Source organism: Pyxicephalus adspersus, chromosome Z, assembly GCF_032062135.1.
Source record: "Pyxicephalus adspersus chromosome Z, UCB_Pads_2.0, whole genome shotgun sequence".
Classification (NCBI taxonomy): Eukaryota; Metazoa; Chordata; class Amphibia; order Anura; family Pyxicephalidae; genus Pyxicephalus; species Pyxicephalus adspersus.
Genome location: NC_092871.1, coordinates 59,624,852 through 59,638,520, shown reverse-complemented (window position 1 = coordinate 59,638,520; position 13,669 = coordinate 59,624,852). Strand labels below are relative to the sequence as shown.

Sequence of the window (13,669 nt, the reverse complement as noted above, 5' to 3'; positions counted from 1 at the left end):
GCCTCATGGAATCAGGAAGGAATTTTTTTCCCCTGTTAAAGCAAACTGTACCAGGGTTTTTTTTGCCTTCCTCTTGATCAACTATGTCTTATAGGGTTTTATATCTGGGATATGTTTATTTCCCTAGTGGTTGAACTTGATGGACTACTATGTAACTAAGCATATGCACCAAATAAAAGTAATGACAATTTCTACGCTCACCATTTGATGCTCATTTTAGTATGAAAGATACAAAACGTAAGCTATCATACAGTGCTGACCGGTCATAAATTGCTCCCTGCTCACCATTCCTATACCAAAGAGCAGAAACTACACCAGAGATGGGCAAACTTTTTCAGTCAGAGGGCACATATTAAAATTTGAAAAAGGGGCCAGGCTTATAGGAGAGTGGGTGGGGTTATGCCATCATGACACCGCTGAACGTGACGTCATGATGGCGTATCCCCACCCACTCTCTCATCGCAGATCTGAGCCTGTGATGGGAGAGTGAGTGGGTTATGTGCAGTGACAGCCCGCCCACTCTCTCATCGCAAGCTCAGAGCCTGTGATGGGAGAGTGGGTTGTGTGCAGGGACACAGCCCACCCACCTCCACGAGCCAGGGGTGCCCCCCAGCTGGGTCCTTCTCCTGACCCGGCTCGGGGTGTCACTGGCCAGAGCCGCACAACACCCAAAGGGCCAGGGAAACCACCCTATTGGGCCGTATACTGCCCGTGGGCCATATCTTGCCCATGCCTGAACTACACCATACAATGTGTTCTGTCAGTTATAGGGAGCCACTAACCCCAAAATCTCTTCTATTGGACTTCCAGAGAAATGCAATTCATGTGACACTCTGGAAATATTCATTGCAGAAATTCTTGATTTGTCATCTCTTGTATTTGATGTATGTACCTTACGGTAACTAGAAACTTTTCAATTTACCTTGATTTTTAATTAAATTCTTTTTTTTAACATACATCTTTAATATTTCTTTGCATTGTGGCCTGCAAGTTTTATCCCAATATCAACAGCGGCCCCCAGATAAAAAAAAGATTGGGCACCACTGTCTTAAAGGAACATAGGAGATAGGTAGGTTGGGCACCTTTGATCTAGCACATGTACCGTATTTTTTGCAGTATAAGACGCACTTTTTCTTCCCCAAAACTGGGGGGAAAAGTTAGTGGGTCCTATACTACAAAGGTGTGATAAAATAACTAAAATAATATACTCACCCGATACCCGATCCTGCGTGTGTATCTGGCTGCAGCAGCGTCTGTCTCCTCTTTTCTCTGGCAGCAGCATGTGTCTTCTCCTGTCTGTAAAGCAGAGCGAAAGAAGCCGGCACAGCGCCACCTGCTGTTCCCTGTCCTAACTGCCGTACAGTGGAAAAAAAGCACAGAGTGATCAGAAGGGGAATTTGAATGACAGAGTGATCAGAAAGGAATTTTGAATGACACAGAGTGATCAGAAAGGGAATTTGAAAGGCATAGAGTGATCAGAAAGGGAATTTGAATGGCACATGAGTGATCAGAAGGGAATAATCTTTCAGAATCTTTTTTTTCTAGATTTTCCTCCTTTAAAATTGGGTGCGTCTTATATTCCGGAGCGTCTTATAGAGCGAAAAATACGGTATGTAGCTTATTTACTGATCTCAATGGACACAGGTCTTTTTTCAGCCTGCCACCTACATTCATTGTAAAAGCAGCAATGATACGCAAGCCAAAGCTTTGCTATTCATGGCAGTACTAGCAGTTAAAGACACCTGGTTTGTGTTTGTCCAGCCAATCCCCCTCCTATGACTATAAGCACTTTTGTTTTCAAATAGTCCTACCTTCTCTAGTGAGACAATTGCAATTTATCTGCCACTTTACTCTAGGTACTAAGACTCCTGTAAATTAACATTCCTACAGCCTCTAATTTAAGACACAAAATCAACTGAATTTCACATGCATGTCTGAAAAAGAACAAGGCTTATATAGTAACAGGCCTCAAAAAAAAAAAATCCAGAAAATTTACTGCTACTATCAGCTGCAGACTGGTAGATCAATGACAAGAATCCTATATTTAAAAAGCCATTATTCTTTGACATATTTTTAGAAAAAGGACTACTAACTAAATATATAATAAAATATATACTGTCTATTGTCTTTTGTGCAATTTGATGAATCATGATAGGAAGAGTTCATTATGTATAATAAGCAGAACTTATAGAGTAAAATGTTATTGATATCGTGCTTCAAGTAGGCAAAATCAGACAATAAAAGCTTTTTTGTGCTGTCAAAGCAATCAAAAAATATTTTCTGTTTTCTAATCTACACTAGAAACTCATCTGTTCATAATTTCCATGACAAACAGGGTAGGACTGGTAACTTTTGTTCTGGGAAGCAAAAAAAAAAAAACAACTGTCTCTCTCTTCACTCCTCCAATGACCTTATAATGACCTCTTTACATGCACGGCTGAAAGACTTTTCTAGAGCTGCCCCGACTCTCTGGAATGGTCTACTTCGCCCTAATCTGCTTGTTCCTAATGGTTTTGAGCCCTCAAAACCATTCTTTTTTTACAACTTGCCTACCCATTTTCTTCTGTCTCTTAAACCCTCACTACTCGCCCACCATTCCATATTCTATTTCCAATTGTATGCTGTATGTTATGGTAAGCTCTTCTGGGCAGGGTCTTTTCCTACTCCTGTGTCACTGTCTGAATCTGTCTGTCATTTGCAACCCCTATTTATTGTACAGCGCTGCATAATATGCTGGTGCTATATATATATATATATATATATATATATATATACTGTTACATATTATTATTATTATTAATATTAATAATAATAATATTAATAATAATAATATCAACTGACTCCTCATGGTTGGGAAATTTTTCTGCAGGCTCCAAAAGTGCCATGGTGTAATTAGTGATAGTCATACAAAAAGAGGGCACTGCCCTTTGAAAAAACTATTTATTGTACCGCACTTTACAAATAATTAGCAAACATACAGTATACTAACAATTAAGCACAAAATATTTTACAGTTCTGTATTCATCCAGCAGACTTTCTTGGAAGCTCTGTGTAGCTTTGGTCACATAACACCTCAAAGCCAAAAAAGGAAGTTGATGCTGGAAGACGTTTCTGGATCTGACCACAAACTCTCAACAGGTAGCACATAGCTATATAAAAATTCGAGCAGATGTCACTGACTGCTGGTCCAGCTGTGATTATTATCTGATTAGGTGCAAATCTTCACTCAGGGCTACCAGACAGACTGATAGATTTCCAGGTATGGGTAGGAATATATGGGCCGGAGCAATAACCCTTGGGGATTCCAGTCACCTGACTAAGCTTTTACAGCACTTATTTAGGGTCGTTTTGTACAGCAAGAAGGTAACAACAGAGCATAAACGAGTGAGGTGAGTATATGTTGCTGAAACTAGGTTTATTTGCTTTATACTGCTTTATCAGGAGATTCTTTTACATTGTCCTAAATGGACTAGATACAATAATTCTTTGAAATAGAAATTAATGAAGGTGGTAGTTAGAAACCAGAAACCTTCTAATCATTGGTGATCAAGGGCAAACGATTGTTACAGATATGTTGAGGAGTGGACTCTCTGTGCCAAATGCACTCTTGGAGGTGGTATGGCACTGAGGAAAACAGTCTTGGGGGAATTCCAGTATTCACCAGAGCGCCCAAAAGAGTAATAGACTTGGCTGTGGACAATTCCCAGGTTGTGACCCTTAAAACATGCAGATGGCAAATGTCCATGAGGATAGCTGGAGCAAAGTATCAGTTCATAACCAGGGACAGGTCAAGGGTAAGGGTAGGCAAGAACAATCAAGATCTGGAACAAACCAGAGTCAAGGCCAGAAGAAACAGCATACAGAAATTCTAAAACATTTGAAGTCTTGGTTTAGGAAACCTACTACAGAGGCACAGGTTGAAACATTGAATATGTTTAAATGATAGGACTGATAGGGGACTAGGTCAGTAGTCGCCAACCTTTTCGAAAAGCAGCACTACAACAGCCCAGTGGAAGCCCCAGAATTCTTTTGACATGGGTTACACCAATAAAGGGCAATATCTATCACATACAGATCACAAGCTCTGTATCACAGAATGATGTTTAGAAAACACTATACACAATAGATATCCTGTTTGTCTCACCTGTAGGGCAATTGACTAGCTGAAGGACAAGAGGTCTACGGGTGACAATGCCAGATCCACGAGGAAGAAAATCCCTGAAATCAGAAAAAAATTAGTGAGAAGATATAACACAAACTCATGCCAAATTACTAATTTTTCAAAAACTAAAATAATAAAAAAATAGAGCTTTATGTGTACTCTAGTTTTCATAAAAAAACCTGTGCCAACATTCAGAATAAAACTGCATGTTAGTGTTACCAGGAGATTCAGAAATATAGGCCGTTTATGGTATATGATAATTTTCATGTTTTTAACCAAATGGTCATTTAATGTGACCCTCGTGGCCAAAAGGAGGGCTTGCAAGATGCAAAAGGGCAGAGACAAGCCTATCTTTTACAGGAACATGTAGGCAATAGGTGGGCATGCATACAATATACAGTATACTATATCTATACATAGGTCTCATCCACATCTATGTGTATGCAAATCTGCATATCAAAATCCACCCAAAAGTAAAAAGAGCCCTATCACTGTGAATGGTGTGCCCTAATACAATTAAATCATGAAAATGTTCAAAAGCTGTTCTAATTTGAAATCTGTGGCCACAATGTAAGAAATTGTTTTGAGTATGTTTTCTCTACTTTTCTATATGCTGTTACTGATTCTTTCCACTGCTGGAAGTGGAAGTAGAGAAATCTGAGCTACAAAATAATTTCATGGGAAGATGAGGGCGGGGGGAACCCAGCTAGCTTAAACAGTCAGTACACAACCATTTTATTGCAGAATACACTGCCATGCCCTGCCAAATGTTAAAGCATGATGCTGTCACAGTAATTACAGGCGGGCAGTGGACCCTCCGTGCCACAAGCACACTTGGCAGGGACGTGTACGAGGTGCAGAGTCCAAGGCATCTGCCCTCAGCTTTACCAGTGCATCCCAAAAGTGGTGATGGACTTTAGGAGGCGTGCCCAGGTTGCAGTCCCCATAAACACACAGAATGGTAACTACTGATTGGGTGGGACCAATAGGAAGTATAAGTGAAAGGGTAGAAGTGTTGTTAGAAAAGCCAAGATCAGGACTATTGGCAATTGAGATTATTCAGGTCAGAGCCAGGGTCGATACATCAAAGTGTCAGAAACCAATCAGAAAATGCAAAGCTGGAAACAGAATCTAAAGGAACCTAATATCCTATATCTAGTCACTTCCTTATATAGGGGAGATCATAAGACAAATGGAGAACAAGTGACCATAATGTAACAGAACCCAACACCAGAGGAAGTGTTGCAGCAGGGACAGTTCATGTGGTGTTTACACCTCTGACAGCAGATAGAGTGTCTTCAAAATATTCAAGTCCAGTGGTGCCCAAACTTTTTTCATCTGGGGCTGCTGTTGAAATTGAGATAAAACTTGTGGGTCACAATACACACAAACATTAAGGATGTTTAAAACTAGAATAGTTTTAATTTTAAATTAAATTAAATTGAAATGTTTCTAGTTACCATAACGTACATGCACCAAATAAAAGTAATGACAAATCAAGAATGTCTACACTCACCATTTGATGCTCATTTTAATAATGAAAGGTACAAAACTAAATCCATCATAGAGTGCTGGCCAGTCATATATTGCTCCCTGCTCACCATTCCTGTACCAGAGAGCAGAAACTACACCATACAATGTGTTCTGTCAGTTATAGGGGGCCACTAACAGTTTTTGTACCCATAAAATCTCTGCTATGGATACTTCCAGAGAAATGAAATTCATGTGACAATTAGCCAAGGGGTACATGTTCTTACTACTACTACTACTACTATCTTCAGGGCCCTACATTAGGGTTCACAGAAGGGAAGAGACCAGATGCGTGACAGGGTAGCATGGTTTAATTTGTACAGTTTTTCTTATCTTGTGATGGCGCAGTAGCAATAACAGTTTAAGGGGAGATAGCCACATGAGTCCCCCACTTATCCTACATTTTATTATACCTACATCTCCCTTTCCAGGAGAAATTGGAGTTAAAAGAACATAGGCGGGCATCTATATGTGACAGTGCACCATGGTATAGTAGGAGTCATAAGTTTTAGTAGAAGGGGATAGCCACAAGTATCCCCCATTTATCCTACATTTCACTTTCTCTACTGTTAAAGAGAAATTAGGGTTCAAAAACAATAAATGGCCATCTATGCGTGAAGGTAAGTCACAGAAGGTAAGTGGCCAGCTATGTGTATTAGGCACCCCAGCAGTTGCTCAGTCTCTCACACTGCAGCGTCTGCAGATTGGACTCCAGGCGGCAGTGAGCGGTACTGAGCGTCTCCCGCTAGGCAGGATTCCATGGCATGAGGAAAGGATAACCACAACGGAACTTCACCGCCAACCTGAATGCAGTCTCGAACTTTAGTGAATGAGCAAGTAAATATTCTGGGCACAGCACAGAGCGAAAACCCTAATGCTCGTGGTGGGCAGGGAGCAACCAAAGCTGATTGCCAGGTCTATAGGACATGTGCACTGTAAGGGAGCTCACACTGAGCATGCTCAGGAATCTCCCTTTCCTGGCAGCACAATCCCATAGAGGAGATGCATGCGCCCCATCCACTGCAAGACAACAAGCAAAGAGAGTAGAGAGGGAATAAGCAGAGGGCCACATTCAACAGCTCAGCTGGACGTGGCCCGCGGGCCATAGGGTTGGGCACCCTTGTTCTAGTCCTCTGGAGTAAGGTAGCGGTAGTTCGGCAGTCACATGGTTCAGACCAGGAAGTTACCAGTAAATCGGATTCCTGGGCAGAGCTACTGCTTGCTGCAGCAGTGCAGGGTGGGTGATACAGAAGAAGGCACAGATCTCCTGGTCCTGTAGGAATCTGTGACAGATGCATTCTGAGTGCATAACCCTAAAGGTTCAGGCTGGGGAACAGGATACTCATAGAAAGCTTCAAACATCACATCCATACTCTGCCACTTCTTTTTCCTAGTTTTATTAGGTAGACAGGAAATTACATCAACATTGTTTACAATTGGAAGAATGAAATGGAGAAGCAATATGCACTTTTGGAAGTGCTATCACATAATTGAATGTATATGTGTAGGTAATATTTTGCTATAAAATACAGTTGAACTTTTAATTTACACTAGCTAAATACATTCCAGGGGTATCAAACCAAAAGCGTGCAACAGCTTACCACTAAGGATCACATAAGCTTACATTCGTCTTATCCATCTGGGACTTAATCAATATCCCTGAGATCATGTGTGTCCTTCTCCTCTGCTGCAGCTCTGTCTAATCACATTCTCCCTAAATTTTTATGGTCAGAGGACTGCCAGCCGGGAAACAGAAAGTTGAGTGTCATGCATGATCTAGCTTAACCACCTGGCCGTTAAACCTGACCTTGGTTCAGGGTAATAACACTTGCAAAAAGTGTTAAACCCGAACTTTTCTTAGGTGGTTAAACAAACGTTGTATTGCAATCCGATTGTCATACATTGTATGACAATCGGATTACAATTGTAAGAATATACTCACCCGGTCCCCGCAGCTCCTCCGGACACGTCCGTCCTCTTCTGTCTTCTCCCGGTGAGTGCAGTGACGATGTCCGGGTGACGTCGCTGCACTCACCGTTTCCCGGTGACGTCGCTGCATGCGTCGGTGCGGGAAATTTAAATAACTTTGTATTGAACTCAATACAAAAAAGCTGTATTGAGTCCAATACAAAGAAATCTTTATATAATATATATATATAACTGTATTATATATATATTATATAAGCTACTGTACAGGTACATTACATTATACACTATTTTTTTTAAAGATTTTTTTTATGTTTTATAAAAAAAAAACTTTTAATATTAAATTTATAAAATTTTGGACATATTTCGGTGAGTTATGCGGTAAATCGTTGTAATTCGGTGAATTATAAGTAATTATTGAGTAATTCGGTGAATTATAGCCTACAATCTAAAATAAATTTCCATGCAAAAAATTTACCACTTTTTGCATGAAAGTTGGTATCTACTAGACCCTTGTTCGGACAAATTTCTGTAAGTTACAGGTCTACAATTTAAAAAAAAAATTTAATGAAAAACAGTGTACTGCTTTTGGTACAGAAATCTAGACATCAGTGTAACGCCCAGGTGGTTAATAGATGCATATGGATGGAAGGCCCAGGAGAACTACATATTAGACAGTGGCATAGCATGGCATTGTGGAAATGTATCTTCTATTTGTTAGTATCAAAGCAAACAGACTGCCAATCAGCATGTTCATGTCTTTATATTCATATGATACACACTTAAACACTTGTATTTTGTATATATCAGACTGGAATTCAGCATTTGTATGCATGTTGGTAGCTACCTAAACCAAAATAATGGTGTATGATAAGGGGAAGTTTACAAAATGACAACCTTTTTGGACTAAAAGCAACTACTGGTCAATTCTCAGGTTCCCTTTACCCTATGAACTTACAAAGATGAGTTAAGATCTGTGACTACAGGGGCGTGGCTTAGCGGTCCCCAGAGATGGCCGCTTGATTCTCCTGCTCTGACGGCACCAGCGTGATATTTGCAGCTCAGCTGGCACCTGATCCCTAATAATGGGCAAATTGAAGCGATCTAAGGGCGGGAAGCTTCTCCCCACCCCTACACAGCACCACAGCTCTTCTCAGCCCTTGATACGGGCTTTCATAGGAGACAATCCTGCGGTTCCTCGGCCTTCTAAGATGGCGCCAGCTTCCTCTTCTCCCCAGCACACGTGGCATGCAGAGGAGTCTCCGGCTGCACACCACCCTCTTTTAGCAGCAGACCAGGCTGATACCTCTCCCGGGTTAGCAGTGGGTAGCCAGATCACCCAGGATTGTGGAACAGATGACCGGAAAGCAGAAGACCGTGCTGGGGTGAGTTTTTCCCCCTCATCTGGGGATTTGCCCTCTCCTGGGACTCATCATGATGGGGGGATTTCTTACTCACCTGATGCCCCATATTCCCCCCTGGATGTAACTGTGCCATTAGCCTTTGGACAAGAGGCGATCTCATCTCCCATAGAAGGAACAGTTGGGGGCACCCATGCAATAAAAAAATCAGTCCCCCACAGAATGACTAAGGCTGACTTTCCCCCCTTGGGCCCCCCATTGCAATTACCTGGTCCATCATATGGGATATGTTCTTCAGGGACCCATGGACCTGTTGAACCACCCCCACCTAGCAAGCAGGGTCAGGGACCTGTGGCAGACGCATTACATTCCGCATAGCAGGAATACCTTCAGATGTTGCCTACTAAGGCTGATTTTTAGCTACTGATATCTAAGGTTCAGACAACATTACGCTCTGAAATTGGGGTCCTCCGTACTGACCTGCAGTCTCTGGCTGGGAGAGTGGAATATATAGATGAAAATTTACACCAAGCTAAGGGGAAACATTGAGATCTTTACACGCAAATCTCGAGATTATCATTTGAAGATTTTGGGACCTCTACCGTCACCTAGAAGACATGGATAATAAGGGCAGCAGGAATACCATTGGAGTTTGAGGTTTACCTGAAGCCACTCGTAACTCAGATCTGAAATTAGTTCTGCAGGCTTTCTTCAACCGCCTCTTGGGGCCCCCCTCATCGCAAGAGGTGGGAATTCTTATCGCCTACAGAGCCTCGCGGCAACCTGCCTCGGCCTCAAGGACACGAGATGTTTTTTGCCACTTAGCATATACAGAACTGAAAAATGAGATCATGGCTGCTGCATGGAATAGGCACAGTTTAGAATTTGACGGGGCCCCTATACAGCTTTTCCAAGATTTATCATGGCACACCCTGCAACAAAGACGCCTTCTACAGCCACTCCTCACCCTGCTCTGGGACAATCATATTCCCTATCGCTGGGGTTTTCAGTTTAGCCTAACGGCCCACCATGAAGTCGGCTGTTCTGCACTACCCGGAGGACTTACCTGTCTTCTGCCGAGATATTGGAATTGCCCTGCCCAAGCTTCCTGGATGGGAGATCGAGGATCTTTTGCCCCCATCACCTCCACCTTAGCAGACGGCCATGACCAGGAAACACTCAGGACGCCGGGTCCAGCGTTCTCCTCCATCTCCTCTTCCCCAAGACAGTGGACAGCATTGATTGGGCCTGAGCATTTGTAGGCGCCATTTGTTCCCTTTACAGCTGCCCATAAGCCTCAGTCAAATGACCTCACGCCTCTTCTACGCTATTTCCAATTAAAAACGGGATGCGACAGGGATGTCCCTTATCCCCCTTGCTTTTTGCACTTAGTATTGGGCCACTTGCAGAGAAAATCCGATCTAACCCCAATATTCAGGGAGTCCCAGTGAAGGGATCCTCCTACAAAATCTCTTTATATGGAGATGGCGTTCTTCTCACACTGACACAGCCTCTTAGCACCCTCCTGAACTTATGGGCCGAACTACACACTTTTGGCATTGCCTCAGGCTATAAAGTAAACCCCTCCAAGACGGAGGCCTTACCTTTATTTATACCACCCTTACAACTCTCAGCATTGCGAGATAGATACTCATTTTTGTGGCGGGATTGTTCATTGAGTTACTTAAGCACTCAAATAACAGCCACATATAACCAACTATATGCAAATATAATATACAATTATCTGAACAAATGGAAGGGGCACTCTGTCGCTTATGGGACGCATTGTGTCAGTAAAAATTATGCTTTTACCCAAGCTCCTCTATTTATTTGAGACCCTTCTGGTCCAGGTCCCTATCCTGACACTGAAAAAACTACAAGCTGGATTACTAAACTTTTTTTGGGCGCATAAGAGACATGGATTGTCTAAGAGAGTGGTTTGCACACCCAAAGATCTGGGAGGCCTCGGGGCCCTGGACCTCATAAATATTATATAGCAACTCACCTCCGCTATTTGCCCTCATGGACCAAACTATTTTCCTCCAGTATTTGCTGAGAGTTGGAAGAGGCCTGGCTCGCCCCTCTACATCCCAATGTGATGTTACGGAGCTCCTCCATGTTGTTAACAGATAGAGATTTGATTTCACCGATGGTGTTTATGAGAAACATATGGAGAGCCTACAAAATTAAGTATGGTCTTTCCGCTCCGACCTCGGTACTTACCTTTATTATACACACCCACCCGATACCCGACAGTCCAACCAGATCCATGTGGCAACCATGGCGAGAAAGAGGGTTTTTTCATATCCAAAATATTTTGCATTTGGTGGAGAGGAGATTACTCTCCTTCTCCTTCACCTCCCCCAAACCTCCTTTTTTGCATACCTGCAGATCAGGCATTATGTTCTCTTTCTTCAACAATAACCCAGATTTACTCAAATGACTTCCTTTGAGAGGATGTGTGCAGCTGGTCCCTACACCAAGGGTCCTATCTCTTCTATTTATCGCCTCCTCCATGTGTCAACAGGGGAGTCTACTGGTAAATCTGCTTACATGTGCACCTGGGAAGCTATTTTAGGCCAGACTCTTGATAGGGAGGAATGAACTGATATTTGGGAAGCAGCAAATAAAAGCTCTATTTGCACCCTTTATAAGGAAAATCTGTATAAGTTTTTGTGTCCGTGGTACCACACACCAGATGTGCTCCACAGGCTGTTTCCAGAGGTAGACCCTAATTGTTGGCGATGTAGGTCCCAATGTGGGACTCGAACATAGCTTCTGGTTTTGTCCCATTATACAAAGATATTGGGATAAAGTCAATCAGCTAATTTGAGGAGTGACCCAATGTCGATCCCCCCCTAGATCCACTACATCATCTAATGGGTTTACCCTTCACGGGTCTCCCCAAACTCACATCTAAGCTCATTACACATATTTTGGTGGCCGCTTGCACCCTGATTTCCACTAAGTGGAAATCCACTTTACCTCCATCTTTAGAAGATTTATATGCCCGTATTCAAGATGTTCGTTTGATGGAGTACCTTACTGCTCTACTCAGGAACAATGTAACTAAATTTGAACAGATTTGGGAACCATGGGATGTTTATTATGCCCAATTACAGGTGTAATGGGTTAATTTGATCCTCCCCATTTCCTATTACCAATCGCCTCAGAGACCCCCTCCCCTTATCCTCTGGTTTAGGTACTGTTTTATATTTTGTATACTGGATCCCTATGGTTTGCTATGATTATTATTTTGGATTGCATTGTTTAAGTCATAATCCTCTATTGTTTTCTTGAGCTCTTTTATATATATGTATACATATATACATATTTATATGTTACTTTTATGGCTATTGTATTGATATTTCTCCTGTATACTATGTTTATAACTATGTTCTTCTTTGTTTTGTTTCTCTTGTTGTATATGGAAAAATTTTCAATAAAAACTCAGTTTCACAAAAAAAGATCTGTGACTATGTAATCCTTGGACAGCCGGTAGCATAATCTTGTTGTGCATAATATCAATCTGCGCCTTTAAGGTAAAGCTGGATTAAAAGCCAGAAAAAGAGAGAGCAGGATTGGGATAGTCACCACAACAAACTCTGCCTCTCTAGTCATTTCCGTCATATGTTAAATTCCCCCCCTTCTCACAGCATATCTTTAATACATTCATACTAGAGATAACATTTTTAATAAACTGCTTGATTATTCCTCAGAAGCTTAAAACCCAATAAAACTGTAATGCAGAATTTCCAGCTCGTCCTATTGCTTCTTTTCAAATTTGCTCTAAAATGGTTTTTGGACACCTAAGTAATACACCAGTATGGTAAATGTTACAATCATATATCAAAACCTTGTCTTCATGTAGCTGGCTTTTTGGACTAGGACAAAAAAGGGCCGCTCCCCAAACTGCCTCCACAAGGGGATTGCACAGTTGTCTTTGTTCTGAATACTGTAGCAGTAACAAAATCTGTCCCTGTAAAAATCTGAAGTCAGTTATGTAGAACAGGGGTGCCCAACCTACAGCCCGTGGGCCACATTCAGCCCTCTAATGTCCTCTCTGCTTGTTATCTTTCAGGGGATGGGGCGTACATATCTCCTTTGTTTCTCCATGAGATTATGCTGCCAGAAGAGGGATCTGCTCCCCGCCCACCTTGTACTGTGAGATATCCCAGCAGCAGCACGAGAGCTGTGTTCAAGCTGCTGTCATTATCCCCATGTGTAAATACTCATATATCTCCTTCACGGATTGTCATAGAAATCTGAAATTTTCAGGGTACACAGGGGACCCTAAGAGCTGCAACTAAACTAAACTGTAAGCCCTCTACACATAACAAGTTGCCAGACATGGGGTCACAGACAAAGTCCAAACAACAATCAGGGATATTTTCACATTAGGGAGGGCTATTTTAAGACCAAGGTTCCCAAAATTAAGTTTGCATGTTGGGGCCCCCCTGGGGACCACTCTCTTGCACATTAGGGTCCTGCCAATTGTCTGTGCGCTGTGGTGCACCTTAAAGTTCACAAAACTTTAAGGCTGCATTTAGGTTGGCAGTAAGGTTGCAATGTGGTTACCCCTTACTTCTACAATGGAACCCTGGCATATATAAATATATATATATATATATATATATATATATATATATATATATATTCATGTGCCACAATAACTATAAATATATATATT

At 41.9% G+C, this 13,669-nt stretch overlaps 1 protein-coding gene across 11 annotated transcripts in view; it reads right to left on the bottom strand.

Moving 5' to 3' along the window:
* Positions 1-13,669, bottom strand: part of DNM1 (dynamin 1) — a 140,644-nt gene that overhangs the window by 111,075 nt on the left and 15,900 nt on the right. For all 11 annotated transcript variants that reach the window (XR_011923393.1, XM_072430547.1, XM_072430556.1 and 8 more), the window contains exon 2: positions 4,145-4,218. Coding sequence is in view for 10 of the 11 variants with exons in the window: in XM_072430547.1 (XP_072286648.1) it covers positions 4,145-4,218 (74 nt within the window). In the remaining variant the exon portion in view is untranslated. The remainder of the gene's footprint in view (positions 1-4,144; positions 4,219-13,669) is intronic.